This window comes from Triturus cristatus, chromosome 4_2 (genome assembly GCF_964204655.1).
Source record: "Triturus cristatus chromosome 4_2, aTriCri1.1, whole genome shotgun sequence".
Lineage (NCBI taxonomy): Eukaryota > Metazoa > Chordata > Amphibia > Caudata > Salamandridae > Triturus > Triturus cristatus.
Window position 1 is genome coordinate 218,365,256 of NC_140586.1, and position 23,329 is coordinate 218,388,584.

Consider the following 23,329-nt stretch of genomic DNA (forward strand, 5'->3'; position numbering starts at 1 on the left):
CCTTAGGGGCAATAGTGGTTGGGGGCTTGTCCTTTTTGGTGCACTTACTAAACCAATGGGAATTTGACTTACAATAGTTACACCAAGGTTTCTTTTGGCCATCTTTCTTTTTATCCTTTTTGGGACCACCCTCCCCCTGAGCCTTTTGGGGGCCTGGTGAAGACTTCTGGTCTTTTGATTTCTGCTCATTACACTTCTGGTCTGCCTTTTTCTGATCACCGCCCTGGTTCTGGTTTTTCTGCTTAACTCTAGTCCTGACCCACCTATCTGCCTTCTTTCCCAATTCCTGGGGAGAAGTTAGGTCAGAGTCAATCAAGTGTTGATGCAGCAGCTGGTTTTGACAGTTGTTAAGGATTTGTTATCTCATGATCAAATTATACAATCCTGTATAGTCCTTAACCTTACTACCCAATAACCAGCCTTCCAAAGCCTTAGTGGCACAATCTACAAAGTCAGTCCAGTCCTGAGTCTGTGTCTTCTGGGTATCCCTGAACAACAACCTGTATTGTTCAGTGGTTAGGCCAAACCCATCAATCAGAGCACTCTTCAGGACAGTGTAATTGTCAGCATCCTCATCACTAACTGTGAGGAGCTTGTCTCTACCTTTCTCAGAGAAGGAGAGCCACAAGATAGCTGCCCACTGACTTTGGGGTACCTGCTGTACTTTGCAAGCCATATCCAAAGCAGTTATCCATTTGTGGATGTCATCCCCACACTTGTAGGGAGGGACAATCTTGCTCAGGTTTCTATTATCATAGGCCCTGTCTCTATCCTTAGGGATATTGCTGCCACCAGTGGGTCTTAGCCCATGTAACTTTTGCTCTCTGGCCAGAGCAAGTCTCTCTTTGGCAAGGGCAAGTTCTTCCCTTTCAATCCTCAGATTGACTTCCCTCATTCTGGCCTGATGCTATTTTTTTCTGTGGAGAATTCATTCCCCTGTGAGAAGAGGCATTGGAGCTATTAGAGACATGGGAGTGGATAGATTCCCTTGAAGGGGATCTTCCTCTCCTGCTTCTCTGGTTAAGTCCACTTGAGGGTCTGAATGGGGGGACCCCAGTCAGACTCCCATGTAGGCTTAAGTTAGCCTGGCTAAGTCTCCTAACTTGGACCTGGCTGTCTACCTCATCTTCTGAAGTCCCTGCTGACTCTTCTTGATCAGTATTGTGAGGGGAGTCTTCTGTGGAGGGTAGACCCTCATTGGTACCTAAGGCACCATCCTGGGAGGCTCTCTGAGCATCATACTCTTCTAAGATCTCCACTAGATAAATGATGGTAGGGTTTGAACCCTGTTTTAACTTTCTGTAGGTACACAACTGTCTCATCTCCTGAAAAGTTAGGGTATCATATCTAGAGGGTATCTTTCTAGGATATCCCCCTCCTGAGAGAGAATCAACTTGATCTCCTCTCAGAGACATGATCTAGTGAGGGTGTGGTGTGTGCACCTACCTACACTAGTTGTATCTACTAAAACCTCTCTAGTAGTTGTAGTCAGGGTGTGCTAGGCCCTTCAACCTACAACAACTAAGTTCAGTAGAACTTAAGTATTTATAAGCTATGTTATATGTACCGTACAAATATCTTTGTGATCTTTCAATTTGATATCTCAAGATTGCAATGGTATTACAACAGCAAGCTCAGATCCCAACCGCTGCTCACCAGTGAGAAGTTGGCCTGATATATGATGTCACTAGTTCTAGTGTACACCTTGTATCAGTCCAAACAACCCTTATGGGGATTGGTTGTAAAGTCAACCTTATAGACCAGCTATCCTAGTGATAGCATGGACAAGAGCAGTCTTAGGCTAAACTTTGTATGGCATGTGAAGCCAGCTGTTATACCATTTGCAACCCCTTGAATACCAAATGAAAGGACACCACAACAGATATATTATAAAAATAGAATGTATTTATTCTAGTCACAATACCCTCAGCACTCTTTATGAGATTCGAGGTAAGTACAACACAGTCTTATTTAAGCATACATAAGTCACACAGGTAAGTAATACAGTTAGGCCCTAGGGGCCACGCAAACCATATACTAAGTAAGTGGTATAAGAACCCCTGTCACGAACACAGGTTAGGCCTAGGCCTAGGGAATTGCTGGGGCTACACTATCCTATCGGTTGCTAGGCAGTGGGAGGCCCACGGGATTCAGGTGCAGAGTGGAAACACTCACGCGTAATGCGTTAAAGTCGATAGAAATAGTAGTATTTAGAAATTAAGAGTTTTAGGACACTTCGGAAGAAACTAGAAGTTAGAGACTTGGAAACTAGACACTAGGACAGTCAATACCCTTGTGAGCACCGGAGTACTCAAGTTACCTAGCCCACGGGCTGCGGGTGCATAGGTGTGAATTTGCGTCGGGTTTCGTCGTCGACTCCTATGGATGCCTGAAGAAAAGATGCTGACAGGCAGTCAGTGAAGAGTGTCCGGTGGATTCCAAGGATGGAATCAAGAAGGAGGATACCTGCAAGCAGAGGGGACAGAGTCTAGGTCACCAGCCAGGAGCCGGGAAGGAACCAGGAAGGAACCAGGCGATGTAGTGAAGATGCAGGTGAAGAGGTGAAGCTTGTCGCAGCAGCCACGGGTACCAGGAGGCGTCGAGGATGACCAGGATCAGGAGGCGAGCTGTCCCACGAGGGCTCTTGCTGTCGGCGGCGTCGATGTCGAGTTGGGACACAACAAGCCTTGGCAGACGCAACCCACGCATAATGAAGGATTCGCTTCTGTTGCAGACCAGGAAGGCCTGAGGTGCTTCTCTTTCACAGGGAAGCAAGGGCCAGTCTGGAGGAGCCAAACCAGTGGTGGAAAGTCAAAGGTTCGTCGTCGCAGAGGTCACTAGCCAACGGGCAAGCAACCGGACAGACGCGTCGAGCAGGAAAATGCAGAAGGGCCCCACGCAGAACTCATGGAGTATGGAGGGCTGATCTTCGGTGCAGATGCTGCTCGGGGCTGGGGCTTCTCAATCCCCAGAGCACAACTTCGAGGATGCCTCAGAAGCTGCGCTGGAAGCAAGTAGCCAATTTTCCCAGGTAGCCCGTCCCACGTCTCTCGTCGCCTCCACGGATCTCAGCTTTGCTCTGGATGTGGATCAGGGTCGGAGAAGTCTGGCGCTGGTCAGTCTTCGCAGTCGGTTCCTCGTAGAACTTCGGGCAAAGCAAACGGCAGGTCGCTTGATGGTGCCTGTTTGCACAGGATGGCCACTCCATGGCCACAAGGGAGATTCTTCAGTCTTCTTCCGTAGTCGAATGTCGAAGGTCCAGAGTTTCTGTTCAAGTTTCAGTTATCAGGATAATCCAAAGTCCTAGGGACTCAGCTCCCACTCTTATACTAATCTGGGGGGCTGGGTTACCTGCTAGGTCCCTCCTATGGGTGGGACCAGGGGGGAGGGGGGTGGGGTGGTTACACCCCCTTCCCTTTGTCCAGTTTCGCGCCAGGACTGGGGCTGGAGTGCCCCAGCACCGGTTTGAACTGGACTATGCATGGACACCTTGTGTGCCCCAGGCAGTGTCTCGTTTCATTCATCCCTCCCTGCCCCAATACACTAAGGCCTGTCTAGGGTGGTGCTAGCACCTCCCAAGGCAGGAAACCTATTGTCCAAGCCTCCCTCGCTGGAAGGACTCCCAGCAGCAGGAGGTCAGACTTGTGTCTGTGGCAGCAGCATCCATTTTGTGATGCTGGGGCTCTGGTTAACTTTAACCGGGTAGTAGGTCTTCAACATGTCTTCTCCCTCTAGAAGGGAGGAATACTATCCTCACCGCCAGAAATGGTGTGGGGGTAGTATTCCAAAGTGTTAGACACCGTACACGACATGTTTTGATAAAGCCAAACCATAGTTAACATAACCGCGAGGATTATAAGACACTTTAAGAGTATATGGTAGGCGATATCATAGAACAGCTATAAGGACATGTTTCCGAAAGCTGCAGACAGGCTCAGCTCATGCTAGAGCACCATCTCACATGTTACCAAGCACTCTGCCTTCAGGATTGTTAAGGCCTGTCATAGGAGTGACTGATAGGTTACCCATGTGTCTATATATAAGGTAGGTATAGGAATACTACACCTAAGCAAGGGGTGATTACACGAACTTGCCCCAGGTGAGTGATCAGCCAGTTGTGTCATAATGGAAGGCCAGCCAGGGGTGGCATAATACATGCTGCAGCCCCTGGTATGCCTAGGGTACACCTATGCCCTGGGTACCTAAGGTACACTGTACAGGGCCCTAGAAGGTGATCCTTACCAATTGGGTTATGTACCTAAAGTACATAGTGTGAATTTAGAGAGAGAACAGCTGGGCTGTGGGTCTGATTAGCAGGCCCACAGCCACATCTAAGTCGAAAACCAGTGAAGCAAAAGCAAAAAGTGGGGTTGAACATAGAAAGCAGACCCTACTCTCCTACATCATCTGCGTAGGTAACTAGTTTGATTCCAAAGGGTGCAACTATATCCTCCAGTGGGGACATATACACATTAAAAAGAGTGGGGCTAAGGGACGAGCCCTGGGGGACCCCGTAATGGAGCGGGATCGGTTGAGATCGAGTGGTTCCCTCGAATACCTGGAAGGATCTCTTTTCCAGGAATAATTTGAGCCAGGAAAGGGCCGAGCCTGTTACTCTTGCCTTGTTGAGACGGTGTACCAATGTGGAGGCTGCACTTAGATCCAGGAGAATAACGGCTGCGGATCCTCCTGAGTCGAGAATGTTTCTTGCCTCCTCCACCACTGCAATTAGAGCGGTTTCCATGCCCTGACCAGGGCGGAAGCCCGTCTGGGAAGAGTGGAGTAGTCCACCGGACTCGAGGTAGGTAGAGAGTTGATTGACAAATTTTTCTGCCAACGTACTAATTCCTGGTAGTAGCTAGATGGGATGGTAATTGCTCATCTCGGATGGATCTAGGTGGGGTTTTTTAAGTAGGGCCTTTACCATGGCCATCTTCCAGTTCGGGGGGACAGTGCCCCTAGTTAGTGAGGCATTGATCAAGTTGATGATGGGGGCATTGATGGTAGGTGCAGCTGACTTCAGGATGGTGAATGGTGCTGGATCGAGTGGAGAACCGCTCTTAATTGACTCCAGTAAGGGGGAGAAAAGTTCCTCTGTTAAAAGGGTGAATGAGTCTAAACAGTGGTCGTAGTTCTGGGGTTCATGCGTGTGTGGTTCTGGGTATAGATCATTATTGTTGGGTGGGAGGGACTTCAAGATATTATGAATTTTAGTGGAGAAGAATTCTGCCAATTCCTTGCATCGGGAGCCGGAGGGGTCAGGGGTTGGGGGAGGATCTGGGACTTTCAGAAGTTTTTTAACTATTCGAAATATTTCCCTGGAGGAGTTGGAGGAGGATCGTATTTGCTCTTCATAGAATGTAGCCTGTGTTGTTTTGGGAGCAGTTTTGTACGAAATAATGGAGGCTCTATATTCTTTTTTTTTTGGGCTGGAGAAGTCTTTCCTCCATGCTCTTTCTAATCTCTTGCATTGTTGTTTTAGTTCGCGGAGTTCCGGGGTGAACCAGGGAGATTTATTCGACCTACTTTTTTTTAGTAGGATTTTTCTGGGTAGTACTTTGTCCAGTGCGTTCTCGACCCATGAGGCAAATCTCTCGTTTGCTACTATGGGGTCTGGATCATAAGAGGGTATGGTTAGTTCTAGTTTGTGCAACCAGTCCTTTAAGTTTAGTTTGGGCCAGGGGCGTTCTACGGTGCGTGTGATTGACGTCTGGGGGCCCTCAGTGAGTGGGTGCCAGATGAAGGGTATTAAGAAGTGATCAGACCAGGGCATGGGGACAGGCTCCAACCCTTTGAGTTCTTTTATGTTTGAGAAGATAGGGTCTAAGAGGTGGCCTTTTGTGTGTGTGGCTTGATGGATCTTAAGGTGGAATTCGAAAGCTGCAAGATCAAGTGTTAGTTTGTTGGCTACTTTATCTTGTGAGTTGTCAAAGTGCAGATTGAAGTCTCCAAGAAGATTGAAGTTGGATGAAGAGCTAGCCAGGGAGAGTGCTGTTTCTAGTAGCGAGCTGCAGAATTGTCCCAGTGCTCCTGGAGGGCGGTAAAGGAGGATGCCGGAGAAGGATCTAGAGGGGGAGAGTTCAATGATGAAGTGGGCACTTTCACAATCTAGAAGGGGGCTGTCCAGAATGCAGCATGTTAGATGTTATTTGTAGATGATTGCTATGCCGCCACCCTTGCCACTTATTCTGTCACGGCGTTGGATCAGGTATCCCGGAGGTAGAGCCTGTACCACATCAGGGTCAGAACTTGGGGAAAGCCAGGTCTCTGTGAGGAATAGCACCTCAGTTTTTGTATCCTGTAGGAGGATGGAGATTTCCAGGGAGTGTTTAGGCAGAGATCTGCAGTTCAGTAGGGGCAAGCTAAATGGGTTTCCGTCTGGGTCATGCAATCCCAATGGTGAAAGATCGTAATGACAGTGGGTACATGTGTTTTGCAGTTTCTCAATGGAAACTGAGTGAAGGCATGGTGAATTTGGAGGTTGCATTAGGTGGAATAATTGTTTCCTAGAGTAGCGTAGGTGGGCTGAGTGCGTAGGAGCCAGTCTTCCTGGCCCTGGGCCCTGGTCTGGCGCGGACGGGCGCAGACGGGCTTGCCTTAGGCGCGCCCGCTGCGCGTCGGGGCGAACATCGTGTTTTATGCAGGTGCTCTACCGACTAGACCGCTAACCGGCTCAGTTGCGATGAGGCACTTCAGGTCTGCGTTATCCTTCCCTCCACTAAACCGGAACAATCTGTGATGGACCGGGGAAGACGAAGACCTGGTGCACGTGTGGGGTACAGTTTATGCAACAACCGGTGAGTGATTTTAAAATACAATAAAAGCGGCGATTTCCAAGGCTGTGGGTTTAAGAACAGCCAACTGTTACTGATAATGGGCAGCAGAGCGAGCCGGTATGTAGTACAGACAGCGTTAGTACAATTTAAGAAGGGTTAAAACAATATGAGCATTGCTTTCGGGAGCCCTTTACCAGGCGCTCCTTCCCTTGTACCAATTACCCGCTTTAGGAGCCTCTAGCGCGTCCGCTGCGCGTCGGGGCGAGCATCGTGTTTTATGCAGGTGCTCTAGCAACTAGACCACTAACCGGCTCAGTTGCGATGAGGCACTTCCGGTCTGCGCTATCCTTCCCTCCACTCAACCGGAACAATCTGTGGTGGACCGGGGAAGACGCAGACCTGGTGCATGTGTGGAGTACAGTTTATGCAACAACCGGTGACTGATTTTAAAATACAATAAAAGCGGCGATTTCCAAGGCTGTGGGTTTAAGAACAGCCAACTGTTACTGATAATGGGCAGCAGAGCGAGCCAGTATGTAGTACAGACAGCGTTAGTACAATTTAAGAAGCGTTAAAACAATATGAGCAGTGCTTTCGGGAGCCCTTTACCAGGCGCTCCTTCCCTGGTACCAATTACCCGCTTTAGGAGCCTCTAGCGCGTACGCTGCGCGTCGGGGCGAGCATCGTGTTTTATGCAGGTGCTCTAGCAACTAGACCGCTAACCGGCTCAGTTGCGATGAGGCACTTCCGGTCTGCGTTATCCTTCCCTCCACTCAACCGGAACAATCTGTGGTGGACCGGGGAAGACGCAGACCTGGTGCACATGTGGGGTACAGTTTATGCAACAACTGGTGAGTGATTTTAAAATACAATAAAAGCGGCGATTTCCAAGGCTGTGGGTTTAAGAACAGCCAACTGTTACTGATAATGGGCAGCAGAGCGAGCCAGTATGTAGTACAGACAGCGTTAGTACAATTTAAGAAGCGTTAAAACAATATGAGCAGTGCTTTCGGGAGCCCTTTACCAGGCGCTCCTTCCCTGGTACCAATTACCCGCTTTAGGAGCCTCTAGCGCGTACGCTGCGCGTCGGGGCGAGCATCGTGTTTTATGCAGGTGCTCTAGCAACTAGACCGCTAACCGGCTCAGTTGCGATGAGGCACTTCCGGTCTGCGTTATCCTTCCCTCCACTCAACCGGAACAATCTGTGGTGGACCGGGGAAGACGCAGACCTGGTGCACATGTGGGGTACAGTTTATGCAACAACTGGTGAGTGATTTTAAAATACAATAAAAGCGGCGATTTCCAAGGCTGTGGGTTTAAGAACAGCCAACTGTTACTGATAATGGGCAGCAGAGCGAGCCAGTATGTAGTACAGACAGCGTTAGTACAATTTAAGAAGCGTTAAAACAATATGAGCAGTGCTTTCGGGAGCCCTTTACCAGGCGCTCCTTCCCTTGCACCAATTACCCGCTTTAGGAGCCTCTAGCGCGTCCGAGAGTTTAATTGTGCTTAGTCACATTAGGTAGGATTTGAGGAACAATGACAGATGAAAATGATGTTACCATTTGCACTGAATTGTCAAGAGATCATAAGGACACAAGAGTATGAAGTGAGTGTGAGAGTGAATACCGGTGATGACATACATCATGTTTTTAAGTTCATATAATTATATGTTGTCCCAGGCATACAGTGCTAATTTAAGCAGAGAGTGTACTGTTTTCCCGACAGTTTTTGTTGTTGTTTTTTTTTTTTATAACTGTGGTGAAGATTTTGTAGCACTTAATTTTGAGCAACGGTATTTGCTCCTATGTTACACTAGATTTGAGCTATTGCAGGGACAGTTACATAACATTCCTATATGGCACGCATTTTGTGGCCGATGAGGTCCAGTTCTAAGCAATCCGTTTTCTATATTGGTGAATAAGGATTGGGTATTTTGCAAAGACAGACACAGGAGAGATGGCGTCGCAAATAGCATCTTTGAATTGATTGTGTCGGGTCGTGGTGAAACTAGTTACCAAGTATGATATAAGATGTGGTTTGAAGGTGTGAAGGTTAATGCTTAACAAGAAAAAAAATTAGACACCCACAAACTCTGGTGTTGTTTCAGATTGAATGTGGTAAAAAAGGATGTATGACGTTACAACGCACACTATTACAACGCATGCACTTACAACGCATTTTTTACAACGCATAATCCATTACAACGCATGACATTACAACGCATGACACTACAACGCATTTAAAAAAAATACCTTTACAACGCACTACCATTACAACGCATACTACCTTTACAACGCATACCATTACAACGCATAATATTAAATTACATTTAAGGTAAGTATTAGATAGTATAGGGGTAAAAATTACTATTCTAACTCCAGGGGGTGCAACAGTAGGGTAAGTGTTGGATAGTGTAGGGGTAAAAATTACTATTCTAACTCCAGGGGGTGCAACAGTAGGGTAAGTGTTGGATAGTGTAGGGGTAAAAATTACTATTCTAACTCCAGGGGGTGCAACAATAGGGAAAGTGTTGGATAGTATAGGGGTAAAAATTACTATTCTAACTCCAGGGGGTGCATCAGTAGGGAAAGTGTTGGATAGTATAGGGGTAAAAATTACTATTCTAACTCCAGGGGGTGCATCAGTAGGGTAAGTGTTGGATAGTATAGGGGTAAAAATTACTATTCTAACTCCAGGGGGTGCATCAGTAGGGTAAGTGTTGGATAGTATAGGGGTAAAAATTACTATTCTAACTCCAGGGGGTGCATCAGTAGGGTAAGTGTTGGATAGTATAGGGGTAAAAATTACTATTCTAACTCCAGGGGGTGCATCAGTAGGGTAAGTGTTGGATAGTATAGGGGTAAAAATTACTATTCTAACTCCAGGGGGTGCATCAGTAGGGTAAGTGTTGGATAGTATAGTGTAATATTATGCGTTGTAATGGTATGCGTTGTAATGGTAGTATGCGTTGTAATGGAATGCGTTGTAAAGGTAGTTTTTAAAAATGCGTTATAGTGTCATGCGTTGTAATATCATGCGTTGTAATGGATTATGCGTTGTAAAAAATGCGTTGTAATGGTAGTGCGTTGTAAAAGTTGCGTTGTAAAGGTTGTTCCCCGGTAAAAAATAATGAGGGTGGTGAAGCCGAGAGGGCAGTTGGTGGTGTACACAGCAGAGCAGTTCGGGTAAGATCTTGGCAGTTTCTGAGCAATGATTGTAAATAGGGAATTTTGATGTGTAGATGCGTTTCTGCACTCTAAGAGTTTTTTTTTAATTTGGATAACAAAGAGTATTAAAATGTCAAACACGCGATTGGAATTCAGCAAACAGATGGTAATCCGGTATCCACAGGAAGATGTAGGTTTTGTTTCACGTGTTTTTCTATTTTTTGTCACTTGTGTTCGGCTAACGTTGACGGATATGTATTAAACCACTATAATTGATGGGCATTTTTGCAAAATGTTGTTGAGCCACTTAGTAAAGGTTCTATATTTGTTTCTATACTTTCTCATGTTTTTCCTTTCGGTTTTCTTAGTGTAAGGCATGTGAATATTGGCAAGTGGAGACTATTATTACACTGGAGTTTGACATCATATATAACTGTTTTTTTCTCATGTCAGTGTGTTGTATTGTACATTATATGATGATTGACGTCCCCCCCTGTACAAATGTGAATTTACTTTTTACAGATTGTTCCCTGAAGAAGGGACTATGTCCCGAAATGCTTTGGGCATGAAGACAAACATTGTTTCATAGCATTGCTTTGTATGTTTGTACATTTTGGAATTCCGGTTTCTGACACTTCGGACATGGCACGCACAGCGTACTCGCTGCAGCAGTGAAGCCTCCACACCTGGATCCTTCCCAAGGTCCCCAACCGCAGACCATAGCAACTCTAGATATTCAAGAGACGTACTTCCCTGCACCAGCCGGGACGGAATTACAACCGGCTAAGAGTGAACCCTCCACTTGCGGCTCCTCTCAATGTCCCCTACCTTGGACTTTGTCATTCTACGATTACCAACTTATCTTTGCCAGCCGGGACGGAATTACAACCGGCAGAGAGATTACCTGCAGTAATTTGCTTGCAAGAAGCCCTGAAGAAGTCGTAGGGTACTTCCCCAGATGAAACACGTGTTGGCTGGGCAACCATTCTGGAATAAAAAAGAAAGAAAGAAAACACCACTCATGACTCTTCGTCTGAAGTGTCACTTGATATATGCAAAATTGTGTTGGTACTGTACACGTGTGCACAGGCTTGTCGCTATATTGCATGACCGTGGGTCAATCACTTAGGGGGTTCAGGGTTAATCCCTTCCTGTAGCGACGTCTCACTTGGACTTAAGATACACAACACGCACACTTACTGCTGGCGCCTTGACTACTACAACTGTTGAAACCCTGTCTTGTGTGTCCACATTTTGGAATTTGTTCACAGTTAGTTGAACTTATGAATTTGAATGTTAATACATGAAATGTTATCTAATTTCATGTATAATAAAACTAAATTGATAAGATATTTGTAGAAGAATCATTATTTGAATGAAAATTTGTAAAGCTTGTACTATAGAACGTGGAGAAGTATGGCTCAATGATTAGAGCGGCAGAGTGGAGAAGTGTGGCTCAATGATTAGAGCGGCAGACCCTGATGCAGAGGTCTAGCCCGGGACCAGGGTTCAATTCCCCGCCTTGGTGGGTCTTGGGCTCAAAAAATTCCACGGACCTGATAATTCTCACCTTGGTGCCTATTCCAATCATGGAGTCCCACTCTGCAACTCTGGGCAATAGCTTGCTTAATCTCCACAACGGCCCCCACAACGCTATGGATGCCTGGCCTCCACCTTGGGGGTGCCCAGGAGTGGACGCCTCACAGGGAAAGCCAGGATGGGTTCCACAGCGGTATTCATACAAGCGCCTTGAGACCCTTGCGGGTGAGTAGTGCGCTATACAAGTATCAAATTTACATTTATATTGACTGTTTAATTGTGCACACTGAGTTCAATTTTAGTTACTGATTATAAAGTTTGATTCACACTACGTATGTAAGAAAGCATACATTTCAGTGTAGCACACTTTGAAAAAAAGTTGCTGATTGTTTTAACATAACGAAACTAGGGAGTGCACCACACATTTTCTTTGAATCTTTGGTGGTGTGAGACAAAAGCTAAGGCCGATGAATTTGCAATATATGCTACTTTACCCATCCACATTGAAGGTCGTCCATGGAGGGTGCATACATTTCTTTACCACTCCAGAAGCTGCCTGGAATTGGCTGGAGGTGAAGGGTGAGGGTAGGGCCCTGGCCTCGAAGGGATTGAATGGACGAAGCCCAGAGACGCAGAACTCGAGAAGGGTGAATAAACAAGGATGGCGTCCCACTCCTCTCAACGAGGGGTGGCACGCTGGACCTGGAGCGGGTGACTCAGACATTGCGGGGAGGCAACCGCCTTGGATACATCCAGCGCTGCTGCAGACTGAACGCGACAAAGCTAGAGCACTGTTGGAGGTGGTCACCGCTTCAAACTCAGATGCTAACATGGGGGAATGTCGTAGAGGACACCTTCCAGACTACTGGTCCCTGAATGTTTGTTGTAACAACGGGGCTGCATGAGTTTTGTTGTGGGGCGCCAATACGGGGGAGCATTCAGTTTGACACACGTGAGGATGAGTGGGATGCAGCTCATGTTTTTGTGTACATTTGGGGATGGCTTTCCAGTCCCAACTACATATAAGTGGGATGGGCACTGAAGAGGTGCTTGTGCAGGCAGGCTCCCCCCACCCCCCTTTTCTTTTTTTCCTTCTTCTTTCTATAACACAGTCCATTTGTTGTGGTTTCTTCCCACACCTACCTTTCTTGCTTATCTTCCCCTGACGGCCTGGGTTTGCAGGGATCAGTGTGTGTTTGTGAGAGACTATGGCTGTTGAGTGAGTGCAATTGGGTGTGACGTGGCTAGGGGTGGGTAGGTGTACCTTGGGCTCACTGGTAGGTGAAGCTGGCAGGGCGCCTCCTCAGCTTGGCACGGTAATAATAGCAGGTTGACTGTGTTGCGCCTTTGTGGAGAACTGATGCGCAGGTGGCTTCCCTTGCCTGTATGGGTATAGACGGAGGCTGCTACTGGTTATTGTTGGGCAAGTGGTGGTTATTGAGGACTGATTGTGTTCTTGCTTTTATGTGTCTTCCTCCATTGTAGAGGGTTGGGGGTTGACTGCAAACATTGGTTGATTTTCATTTTTTTAGGGTGTCAGTTGTGGGTTTGGAACATTATTGGGGAGGTGTGAATTGTTTTTGCTGTGTTTACCCAGTGGGAGGGGGGGTTGTTTACTATTAAAGTGATTCCTGGTGGCAGCGTTGGCGAGGTGCATGCGATGGAACTTTGCAAAGTCATAGACCAATAGATGGCTCGTTTGAACTTTGTAACATGGAATGTACGGGGGCTCAATTCCTTTGTTAAAAGATATAAGGTGCAAACCTATCTCCGTAGGCACAAGATTCATATTGCAGGCAGCTCCATTTTCAAACTGAGATCTGAGCAAGTTTCACCCACTTTGTTGTCCTGCAGCGCCATATTCCACTCAGTGAGGGGAATATATATGTATTCAAAAATATAAAAACAGTATTTAAACAATTACAATTTACAATGGTACTATTAACAATAACTACAAACATCACAAATAAATAAAATTAATATGAAATAGTTCTAAATATGAAATAATAAAAAAAATATAATTATTAAAAAATACAAGATTTTACAAATTTCACAATGAAAATTAAACAACAGTAGCAAAAATGAATAATTTAACTCCATCTTTAACAATAGTAGAAACACTGTTACAATTTTGAGGGATTAGAGTTACGATTTCCACTCCAATGTAAGCAAAATTGCAGACAGTTTTGGACTTTGGAGGGATTAGATTTACTATTTCCACTCTAATCTACGCAACTCTAGGAATGGTAATGGACTTAAGGGGGTTAGATGTGAAGTGATATCTCTTTGATGTAAAAGTCAAACCTTGATGCCTGTGTACCAGAGTGTCTGTGACCTGTCTGCACTGCCATTTGGGAGTGGAAGGGTGGTGGTGCAGTTGGGATTTCTGATGGTTTGTTTGATTGAAAAGTCTGGGGCACCTGATTGGATTATACAGTAAACATTACTCAGATGTTGTTAGGTGGAAACCTGAGTCTCCTCCACCCATGTCGCTGTTAACCGCCACACCATCTACTGCGTAGCACTCCTTTTCCGATCCTGTTCTCCAACATGGCGACTCTTAACCGCGTTCCTGAGCCCCACATGCTTCCTGTGTAGGCTGATACGATCCCACTTAATGGACCAAGTGTGAGCCTTCCTCCTCTAAGAGCTGTGCCTCCAGACCCATGGTGGGGACCCCCTCCTCGTTTCAGGTTCTTTCGGGGCTTCTACAGAGGTCATCTTGTTGGACCTTGATTCTGCGTGAGGATCTTTAGGAAGTCAAAGTTCCAGGGAGTCTCCTGCCCATGACTCTGTGTCTTCCCGCCATTGTCTGTTGGCATCCTGCACCTGTCCCCGCTGCCCCCAACCGGCAATGTTGTTGTTTCCAGCCAGTGCCAAACAGCCTCTGGGGTGGTGAAAAAGTGTGCCCTACCTTCATGCTGGATGCCTTTCCTGGGAACATCAGTCTATATTGGTAGTTTAGGTCTCTGAGTTTATATTTCACAGCCAGGAATATGTTTCTCTGATCTTGTACTCGTTTAGAGTAATCAGGAATAACCATAATGGAGTCATTTACGAGCTCCAGGTCGCCCAACTTGCGCAATTATTCAATCAATCACGGGAATTGTAAGCGCGCTACTCACCCATGAGGGTCTCAAGGCGCTGAAGGGGGGGAGGGTCCGCAGATCTGTTAGCCAAAGAGCCAGGTCTTGAGAGTCTTGAAGGTGTTCAGGGAGGGGGCGCGTCTGGTGTCTGCCGGTAGCTCATTTCAGGTCTTGTCTGCAATGTGAGAGAAGTATCTTCCACCTGCTCTGGCCCTGTGGATCCGCGAGTTGTCGGCTAGTGCGATGTTGGCAGATTGGAGGTTTCTTTTGGGTACGTGGAAGTTGATTCTGTCGTTGATGTATTTGGGTCCATTGTTGTGTAGGCATTTGTAGGCATGAGTGAGGATTTTGAAAGTGACTCTTTCCACGGGGAACATATTGCAATATGGCATTAGGGTCTCTGTGGTTAAACAGTCTTTCTATCATGGCTCGTGGGGGAGCCCCCGGGGGCAGCTGCAGCGCCAGGGTGTGATTTACTGTCTCTGGACAATTTGGAGTACCACAGGGGAGCAACAGCTCTGTAATAGTTCTGCTCACAGCCCATCCACCTTCTCCAGGAACCTGACAAATCGGAGATTGTTACATTTTGAGCACCTCCTCATATCCTCCAGTCCCTTTCCAAGTTTATTGGTCTGGGCAGTCTTGTCAGCCTCTGTGGCTTTCACTGTCGTACGTCACGCTGCAGGGATTCAATACAGTCTTCAGCTTCTGTTACTCGGTCAGCCATTTTCTGCATATCCGCTCTCAATAAGTTCACTTCAGTTACGACGTGTCTATTTCCCCTCCACCCTAGAGTATCATGGGTGAATCTAATCACTGCCTTTAAGTCCAATTGACTTGGTTCTTTCTGCTGGCTCTGGAATTCCTTCTGCTCAGCCTCCCCCGCTTGGTCTTCCTTGCCTCAGGGGTGCATATTGCAGGATCTTGTTGGTTTGTGATGACCTAAGGACTTTGACTTTGCCCTCCTTGTCTTTGTCCTACTCTACATTCAGGTGTTCTACAAACTAACATGCCCCACAGGCTGCTATGCTATTGGGCAATCTCATATTGCATGGGGGAGGGGGTTGGTGCAGTGCCATCTGTCCAGTTCAGTGCTATCCCAGATGGCCCGAGCCACCCTTTGCAGGCCCATTGCTTCTCTGTCCCAAGTCTCAGCGTGTGTATCTCCCAGTGTTCCTGCTTGTCGAGATCTCTAGGCTTGCTTCCATGTTCCAGGCTTGGGCCCCAGGTCCACTCTTCACGCTGCACTGCCCTTATCCCGGACAGCCCTCTGCAGGGCGCAGTCCCTCCTTTCCTTTGCCAGGCTCAGCGACATCCTACCTGCCACCCCATTTCTTCACTGAACACCTTGCAGCCCATTCCTCTGCCCCTGCACCCCGGACTCACTGCACTTCCGCTGCTCTCTAGAAGGCTTAAACGCTGTTGGCAAAGCCTGTCCTGGGCATTTCAGGTGAAGGCTACTGTCCCTCCGTCAGAGCCACGCTGCTCCAAGGGGATTCCCTCTCGCTCCTGTGCGGGCTGCCCGGGCCCACGAAGTGGGCCCTCCTAAGAGGACGGCCCTCTTAGTGCCACATGATGGCACACGACTCAGCCGCCCAGTGTTTGGGACCCGTAAGGGTCCACATGCGCACGTCACTTCCGGGCAGGAGGGGGGTGCGGGGCGAGGTACTTATACCTCTCCCGCCCACTGGTCGCCCTCTTTTTTCTGCTGTCCTGACGCCGTTTGGTCGTGGTGCTGGTCTCCCGGGATCGCCGTCGGGAAGGAGGCCCCCGGGGGAAGTAAGACCAGCGGTCTAGTCTTCCCCCGGGGAGTTCGCGCAAAAGGAAGGACAGGGGAGGAAGGGGTGGGATAAGGGGTGGGGTCGCAGGTAGGGTTAAAAGGGGCAGGAAGAGGAAGTCCTTCCTCTTCCATTCCCCAGCGCCTCAGGGAGGGATAGTTAGTGGACCGTTGGGGCGGGGGAGGGGTGGTGGCGCGCGGGGGAGGGGCTGGGCCGGCTCGGGGGCGCGGGCGCTGGGTGTGGCTGGATGAGGCAGGGACGGACTTGACGTCTCAGAGACCTGGTGGCGCTGGGGCCCCCTCGGACTATGCCGGTCGCGAGGGGGGGATGGGATCCACGCCAGCGCTGATTGCTGGTAGAGGCCGGGGTGGGCCGGCGGGGTGCACTACGGCCTCCAGACGCCGGGACGAAGCAGTAGGGGGGTCCGCGGCGGCCTGCCCTCCATCGAGGGAGCGCGCATCATCGGCGCCGGAGTATGAGTTTGTCCTTGGAGAGAAAGGAAAAGGAATGAAGCGTGTAGTGCGTGAGGTGCGCATGGAGCCTAGCGAGCCTGTGGTGGTCGAAGAGCTGGATTACGAGTCGGAAAGTGAGGAGTTGGAAGAGGGCGAGGTGCGTGAGGTGACGGGGCCGGTGGCAACGAGGAAGTTTGGTGTTTTCCAGGACAGCAAAGCCAGCTGCAGCAAGGCGCCAGCGGCGAGGGTGTCGGCCCCGGGTCCCGGCGGACGGGCGCAGGAGGTGCCACGCACTTTGACAGGTGAGAGCACATGGTGGGGGGCGTGGGATGAGGGGCTTGGGCGGGGGCGTAAGAAGTCTTGTAGGTCTGTGGGGGTGGGGGATGGGTCGGTGAGGGAGGTGGGAGAGGCGGCGCAGCCGCAGGTGCCGGCTAAGGCGGCGGCCCCAGAGGGGGATGTGAAGCGAATGGTGGGAGCTGGTGTTCAGACGGAGAAGGTGACAGATGGGAAGGAGGAAGGGGGTGAGAAACATAAGAAGAAGCTGCCTTATATGGGGTTGGCGATGCCTCTGGGGTCCCATCTGTCTGAAAAGACAAGGGGCAGGATTTGGAAACACGAATATGTGGATGTCTTTAAATTGTTGCATCGGGAGATTCAGGCGAAAGAGGGGTCTAAAGAGGAGGAGTGGGAATTGACACGGCGGCCTCGGGTGCCGATAACTATGGAGAATTGGACGTCGGCCTTCCTGATTTATGCCAGTATTTATTGCGAGAAGCATCCGGATAGGGCGATTGCGTTGTTCAAATACATGGATATCATCAGAAAAGCGCAGATGCACTTTGGGGGTTTTGCCTGGCTAAGTTATGATGAGGAATTTCGGGCGAGGGTCAGCGTCAACCCGGACAAGCCCTGGGGAGAGGTAGATCAGGAGCTGTGGGTGCAGTGGATGGCCTCCACGCAGTCCTCTGCGGCTACACACACTGCGAGTGGCCTTCCGGTGGCTTATCGGTCTTTTCAGTCCCGTCCCGCCTCGGGGGGGGCGGGAGGGGGCGCCAGTGGAGCTGGGGGTGCGGGTGGGCAGGCTGCCGCTGCCGGCGCAGCCGGACAGCCTGCGAAGAGTGGGGGAGCCACCACTGGGGCTTGTTGGAATTTCAACAAGGGATTCTGCACCCGCCACCCCTGCAAATTTAAACATGAGTGTTCTAAGTGTGGTGGCAAGCACCCGGTCACGCAGTGTTTCACCTTGGCCACCCCGTCCGAGCAATGGCGGGTCACGAAAGGAAGGGGGCAGGCTGGGCCAAAGGGCTCCTACACCGGTTAGTGTGGAGGCCATGGGTCCGTGGCTCTCCCGCTACCCTGATCAGGTGGCGGCGCTGCGGCTGTTTTGGGGATTCACGGAAGGTTTTCGAGTAGGGTACCAGGGGCCACGGGAGTGCAGGTGGGCAGAGAATTTGAGGTCAGCAAAGGAGTTGCCGGAAGTCGTGGAGGCTAAATTGCGCAAAGAGGTGTTGGAAGGTCGCGTGGCCGGCCCGTTTGACACGTGGCCGCTGCCCGAACTCATCATATCCCCTTTGGGGGTGGTTCCAAAAAAGGAACCTGGCGAGTTTCGCTTGATCCACCATTTGTCTTGGCCTGAGGGGCGGTCAGTGAATGATTTCATCGCGGAGGAGGATTCCCGGGTGTTGTATGCGTCGGTGGATGATGCGATTGGATTGGTGCGGCTGTGTGGGCGGGGGGCGGAATTGGCCAAGTGTGACATCAAGTCGGCGTTTCGCCTTCTGCCGATTCACCCGGAGGATTTCTCGTTGCTGGGCATGCAGTTCGGTGGGGCCATTTTTGTGGACAAGGTGTTGCCCATGGGGTGCGCGATCTCCTGTGCTCTGTTCGAGACTTTCAGTTCCTTTTTGCAATGGGCCTTCACTGACAGGGCGGGGCACCGGCTGGTGTCCCACTATTTGGATGATTTCTTGTTTGTGGGCCGTGGTCAGACGGGGGAATGCGGGGCGGCTTTGGGCCAGTTTCAGAGGATGGCGGGGGAGTTTGGTGTGCCGTTGGCGCCGGAAAAAACGGCCGGGCCCAGTTGTTGTCTGGCATTTCTGGGGATTGAATTGGATTCTGTGGAGTGGATGGCGCGCCTCCCCCAGCAGAAGGTTTTGGAGATACAGGACTGTCTGAGCCAAGTGATGGTGCAACGGAAGATTGATCTGAGGTTCGTCCAGCGTTTGTTGGGCTTGCTGAACTTTGCGTGCCGAGTGGTGCGGGCGGGCAGGACGTTTTGCAGGCGGCTCGGGTTGGCCATGTCAGGGGCAGTGTTGCCCCATCACAGGGTGCGGATTTCGGTGGGTGTCCGGGCGGATCTGCGAGTGTGGCAGGGGTTCCTGAGTGACTTCAATGGGGTCTCCTTGGACTTTGCAGATGACAACATGGTGTGGCAGGTGCAGATTTTTTCGGATGCGGCTGGGGCGCGCGGCTTTGGTGTGTTCTGGGATGGTCGGTGGTGTGCGGAGCAGTGGCCGGCGCACTGGTTGGCACAGGGCAGGAGCATTGCGTTTCTGGAGTTCTTTCCGCTGTTGGTGGCGCTGCAGGTGTGGGGGCAGGAATTCCGGAACCGATCGGTGCTTTTTCATGTGGACAACATGACGGTGGTGGATCTGGTGAACCATCAGAGGGCGAGGGACCTGCGGGTGCTGCGATTGCTGCGAAGTTTTATGCTGCTGTGCTTGCGCTTGAATGTGCTGTTTCGCGCGAAACATGTGCCGGGCGTTAGCAATGACATCGCGGATGCATTGTCTCGTTCGCAGTGGCAGCGTTTCCGAAGGTTGGCGCCCGGAGCGGACTTTGCCAAGACCAAGGTGCCGGAGGGTATCTGGAGCTGGGGGGAGTGAGAGTGGTGAATCTGGTGGAGCAGTCTGTTGCCGAGTCCACGCGGCGGACTTATCGTATGGCATGGGTGGAGTTGGGGGCGTTCTTGGGTTGGTCGCGGGAGGACTGGCGGATGTCTCAGGGTGAGTGTGAAGCGGGTGTCGTGCGCTATGTTTTGCACTGCATGGACAGGGGTTTGTCGTCAGTGACAATTGCAGGGAAATTGGCAGGGATTTCTTTCTATGGGAAGATCTATCTGGGTTTTGATCCGGCCAAGGGTGAGTTGCTGAGCAGGATGCTGAAGGGCTGGACAAGGGAGCGGGGGGGGCGGGAGGGAGCGCCGTTGCGCCAGGCGATCACTTTTGGCCTGTTGGTGGATGTTTTGGGGGAGTTGGGGGTTTTGTGTTACGATCGGTATGAGTTGGCGTTGTTCCGCCTGTGTATGACGTGGATGTTCTTTGGGGCCTTTCGGGTTTCGGAGTTGCTTGGGGGTAGGGGGGGGATGGGGTTGAGGTTCGAGGATGTACGTGTGGATGGGGGGCGCCTGGGGATATGGCTGGGGCGTTCCAAGACGGATCAGGTTGGCAGAGGCACGTGGGTGTGGCTGAATGAGTCGGGGGAGTTGGCAGCGTGCCCGGTGCGGGAGTGGAGCAGTTTTTGCGGGCAGTGTGGCCGTTTGGCGGGGGAAATTTTCTGTCATGCTTCTGGGAAACGGGTCACGGCTTACCAGCTCTTGGCGGTACTGCGCATGGCGTTGCGGCGCTTAGGGAGAGACCCGGCGGGGTTTGGGACTCACTCCTTCCGGATCGGCGCGGCGACGGCGGCGGCACGGCTGGGTTGGTCCTGGGATAAGATCAGGAGGATTGGTAGATGGCGGTCGCGCTGCTGCGAGCGGTACGTGAGGAAGTAGGGCGGAGGGGTACGCGGCGGCTGTGTGAGCGTGTTGTGTGCCCTTTCTCGTTTCTAATGCTCCTTTTTTCTTCGTAGGTTGTGTTGGGGGTCCTGGAGCCAAGACGGTTACCTGGATAGTGGGACATTCATTTGTGCATTGGGCTGCCAAGTTTGCTGACAGGCAGGTGTACGGGCGTAGCCTGGGCCTGAGAAGCTGCAGTCATGAGGTTTTCTGGTGGGGTAGGAGTGGGATGCGATGGGGAGAACTTTTGCCTTGGCTCACGAAGAAGGTCTCGCAGCAGGGCTGTCCGGATCTGCTTGTCATTCACCTGGGAGAGAACGATCTGGTGCGGCAGTCGGCGGTGTCCTTGATCTACTTAATGCAGCGGGACTTGGCAGCGATCAAACGCAATCTGGCTGGCGCTTGTATTGTGTGGACAGAGTTCATTCCCAGAAAGTTTTGGAGGGGGGCGCTGAAGCCCGCTGCGGTGGAACGCGCCCGCAGAAAATTAAATAGGGCAATGAGAGTTTTTTGTGAGGACTGTGGGATCAAGGTGCTGGCGCATCCTGGTCTGCGGCTTGAAGAGCCCTTGCTTTTTAGGGCTGATGGCGTGCACCTTTCGCACATGGGAAACGCCTACTATATGATGGAGATGAGGGATTTTATCAGTGGGCTGTGGAATGAGTCGATCTGGTGTAGGAGGAGGTGAGGGCGAAAGGTGCACTTGTGTGGGGTGGGGCAGGTAACCGCCCTCCGGGGGTTCCCTGGTTGGCGGATTGGGGAGGGGGGAGGAGTCCATGACGGGCATACTCACCCTTCCGGGGAGGGGGATACTGGGGAGAACGTGGGGGTGCGTCAGAGCAGTGGACGACGAATGGAGATGGTGGTGGAGTTTTGGAAGAGAAGTGAGGAAGCGAAAGGAAGTGAGAAGGTTGCGGTGTGAAGTGGGTATGGAGTAGTTGGAGTCTTGGAGAGTATGGGTAGTGAGGAATGTTGTTGTTGGGGATTGTTGGGGATTTGTGTTATGTTTCTGGTTATGGTTGTCCAACCCTGTCCTAATAAAATGGCCTTTTACGCAAAGTACCTTGCGTGGACTGATTATTGCGCGACGCTCGTCGCTGAGACTGGTAAGTGCAGACCCTGCCCTGCCCCGGGCATTTCATGGGTTCTCACAGCAGTCCTGGCGCTGCCCGGGCAGCGGCCTGGAATCAGGTCGGGGGGCAGAATGGAGGGGATATTTTCCCCCGGCCTTCTGAGAGCAGGCGATCTTTTCCCCGTACCCCAAATAAGGGGACGACCAGCGTCAAAGGTCTGAGCGAGCACCCCCCTGCCCCTCGCTGTATTAGTATAATGGCCAGAGACGAGTTCTACGAAAACGGGGGCCATCGCCCACATAGGCTTAGGACGAAGGGTCTGTCGCCGTAAGGGGCAGTGGGGACAGCTAGCGCTATCATGGCCTATGCTGCCCCTGAGGGACAGGGTCCAGTTCCCAGCAGCCTGACCGGCCCATGTTCCCAGGCCACTAGGGTCCGTTTTTCCCGGGCGGGGACCCCTGGCCGGGGATGGCCTAGGGCACACAGGGGTGTGGGCTAAGGGTGGAAGGATGTGGCTGTGTGGGATACAATGTGGGTTTGTGCGGGGGAGAGGGGGGGACCAGCGCAGGTTTCCTACTCCTCTCCGTTTCCAACCGGGTGTCTGGGCGCTAGGCAAGCATGCCCCTAGCCGCCAGGCCATATCCTCTTCACAGCGCTCGCCTCCGACACACCGTCTGCCCCTGCACAAGTTACCTGGTCTGACTGGAGACCGTGCTTTGCTGCGGCCTGGGTTTGAGGCGGCATGTGTCGTAGGGGAATAGCTAAACCAGTGGGTTAACAGCGCCGGGCCTTCCTGCACCGAAGTGTCCGAAGCGAACCCTGGCAGGAACAGCCTCCGGACATGGGACCAGGTGCGGCCACTAAAGTGGAAAGGCAACCCACGGGGGAGTGGCTGCCTGCGTCTGGGTCTCTGTTGTGCCTGCGGAGGGGGGGCGCTGTGTCTTGCGGGCTGTGCTTGTCCACTGAGCGGGCTTTTGCCCCAGTTATTGATTCGCCAGCTTCACTTCACCCCTGGGGGCCTGGGTTGCGAGTTGCGTCACTGACCCTCAAAGTCCTGTGATTCTGGACAAATATCTTTTCTCGCCGTGCATACAAATGTAACGCGTGCGTGTGTAACTAATCTCAACATGTCATTTAGTAAAACCCACGCCATTTAAAACTTCGGATACACAGTGCATGGCTCCCTTTCTCAGCCGAGGGGTCTGTGGCTGAGCAGGCAGCAGTGCCCTCCCTGATTGTGGCGTGAGTACTATTTGAGGCCGAGCGGGGGGCTGCGTCCACTGTGGGATAGTCGGCTTTGCCGGTGGCGGGTTCAAGGGGAGCGGCTGAGGCGGAGGGCCCGTGGTGTGGTAAGTCACGGCATTGCGGGTGGTAATGTCACGGCAGTTGGGCGATCTTTTGTGTCTGGGGGTGTAGCCCAGTGGTAGAGCGCATGCTTCGCATCTATGTGGCCCCTGGTTCTATCCCCGGCATTTCCAGTCGAGCCTTTGATAGTTCAGTTGGTAGAGCGGAGGACTGTAGTGAGGAAACTGACATCCTTAGGTTGTTGGTTCAAATCCGGTTGAAGGAATTTTACAAACTTTTGGGATAGTCCACGAGCGTGGGGGGGGCGTCGAGCGATGCGCTGGGCTTGTGCTTGCTCTTGCGTGGCGGTGGGTCCTTGTGAGTCCAGTGCGGTCC

General features: G+C 51.0%; 1 protein-coding gene across 1 annotated transcript; it reads left to right on the forward strand.

The window, feature by feature from the left end:
• Positions 1 to 16,632: 16,632 nt before the first annotated feature.
• Positions 16,633 to 21,319, forward strand: LOC146833435 (uncharacterized). Its single transcript, XM_085600073.1, has 2 exons — positions 16,633 to 17,103; positions 20,651 to 21,319. Exons 1-2 carry the CDS (start codon positions 16,677 to 16,679, stop codon positions 21,262 to 21,264), a joined length of 1,041 nt encoding a protein of 346 aa, XP_085456199.1. The 5' UTR covers positions 16,633 to 16,676; the 3' UTR covers positions 21,265 to 21,319.
• Positions 21,320 to 23,329: the final 2,010 nt, after the last annotated feature.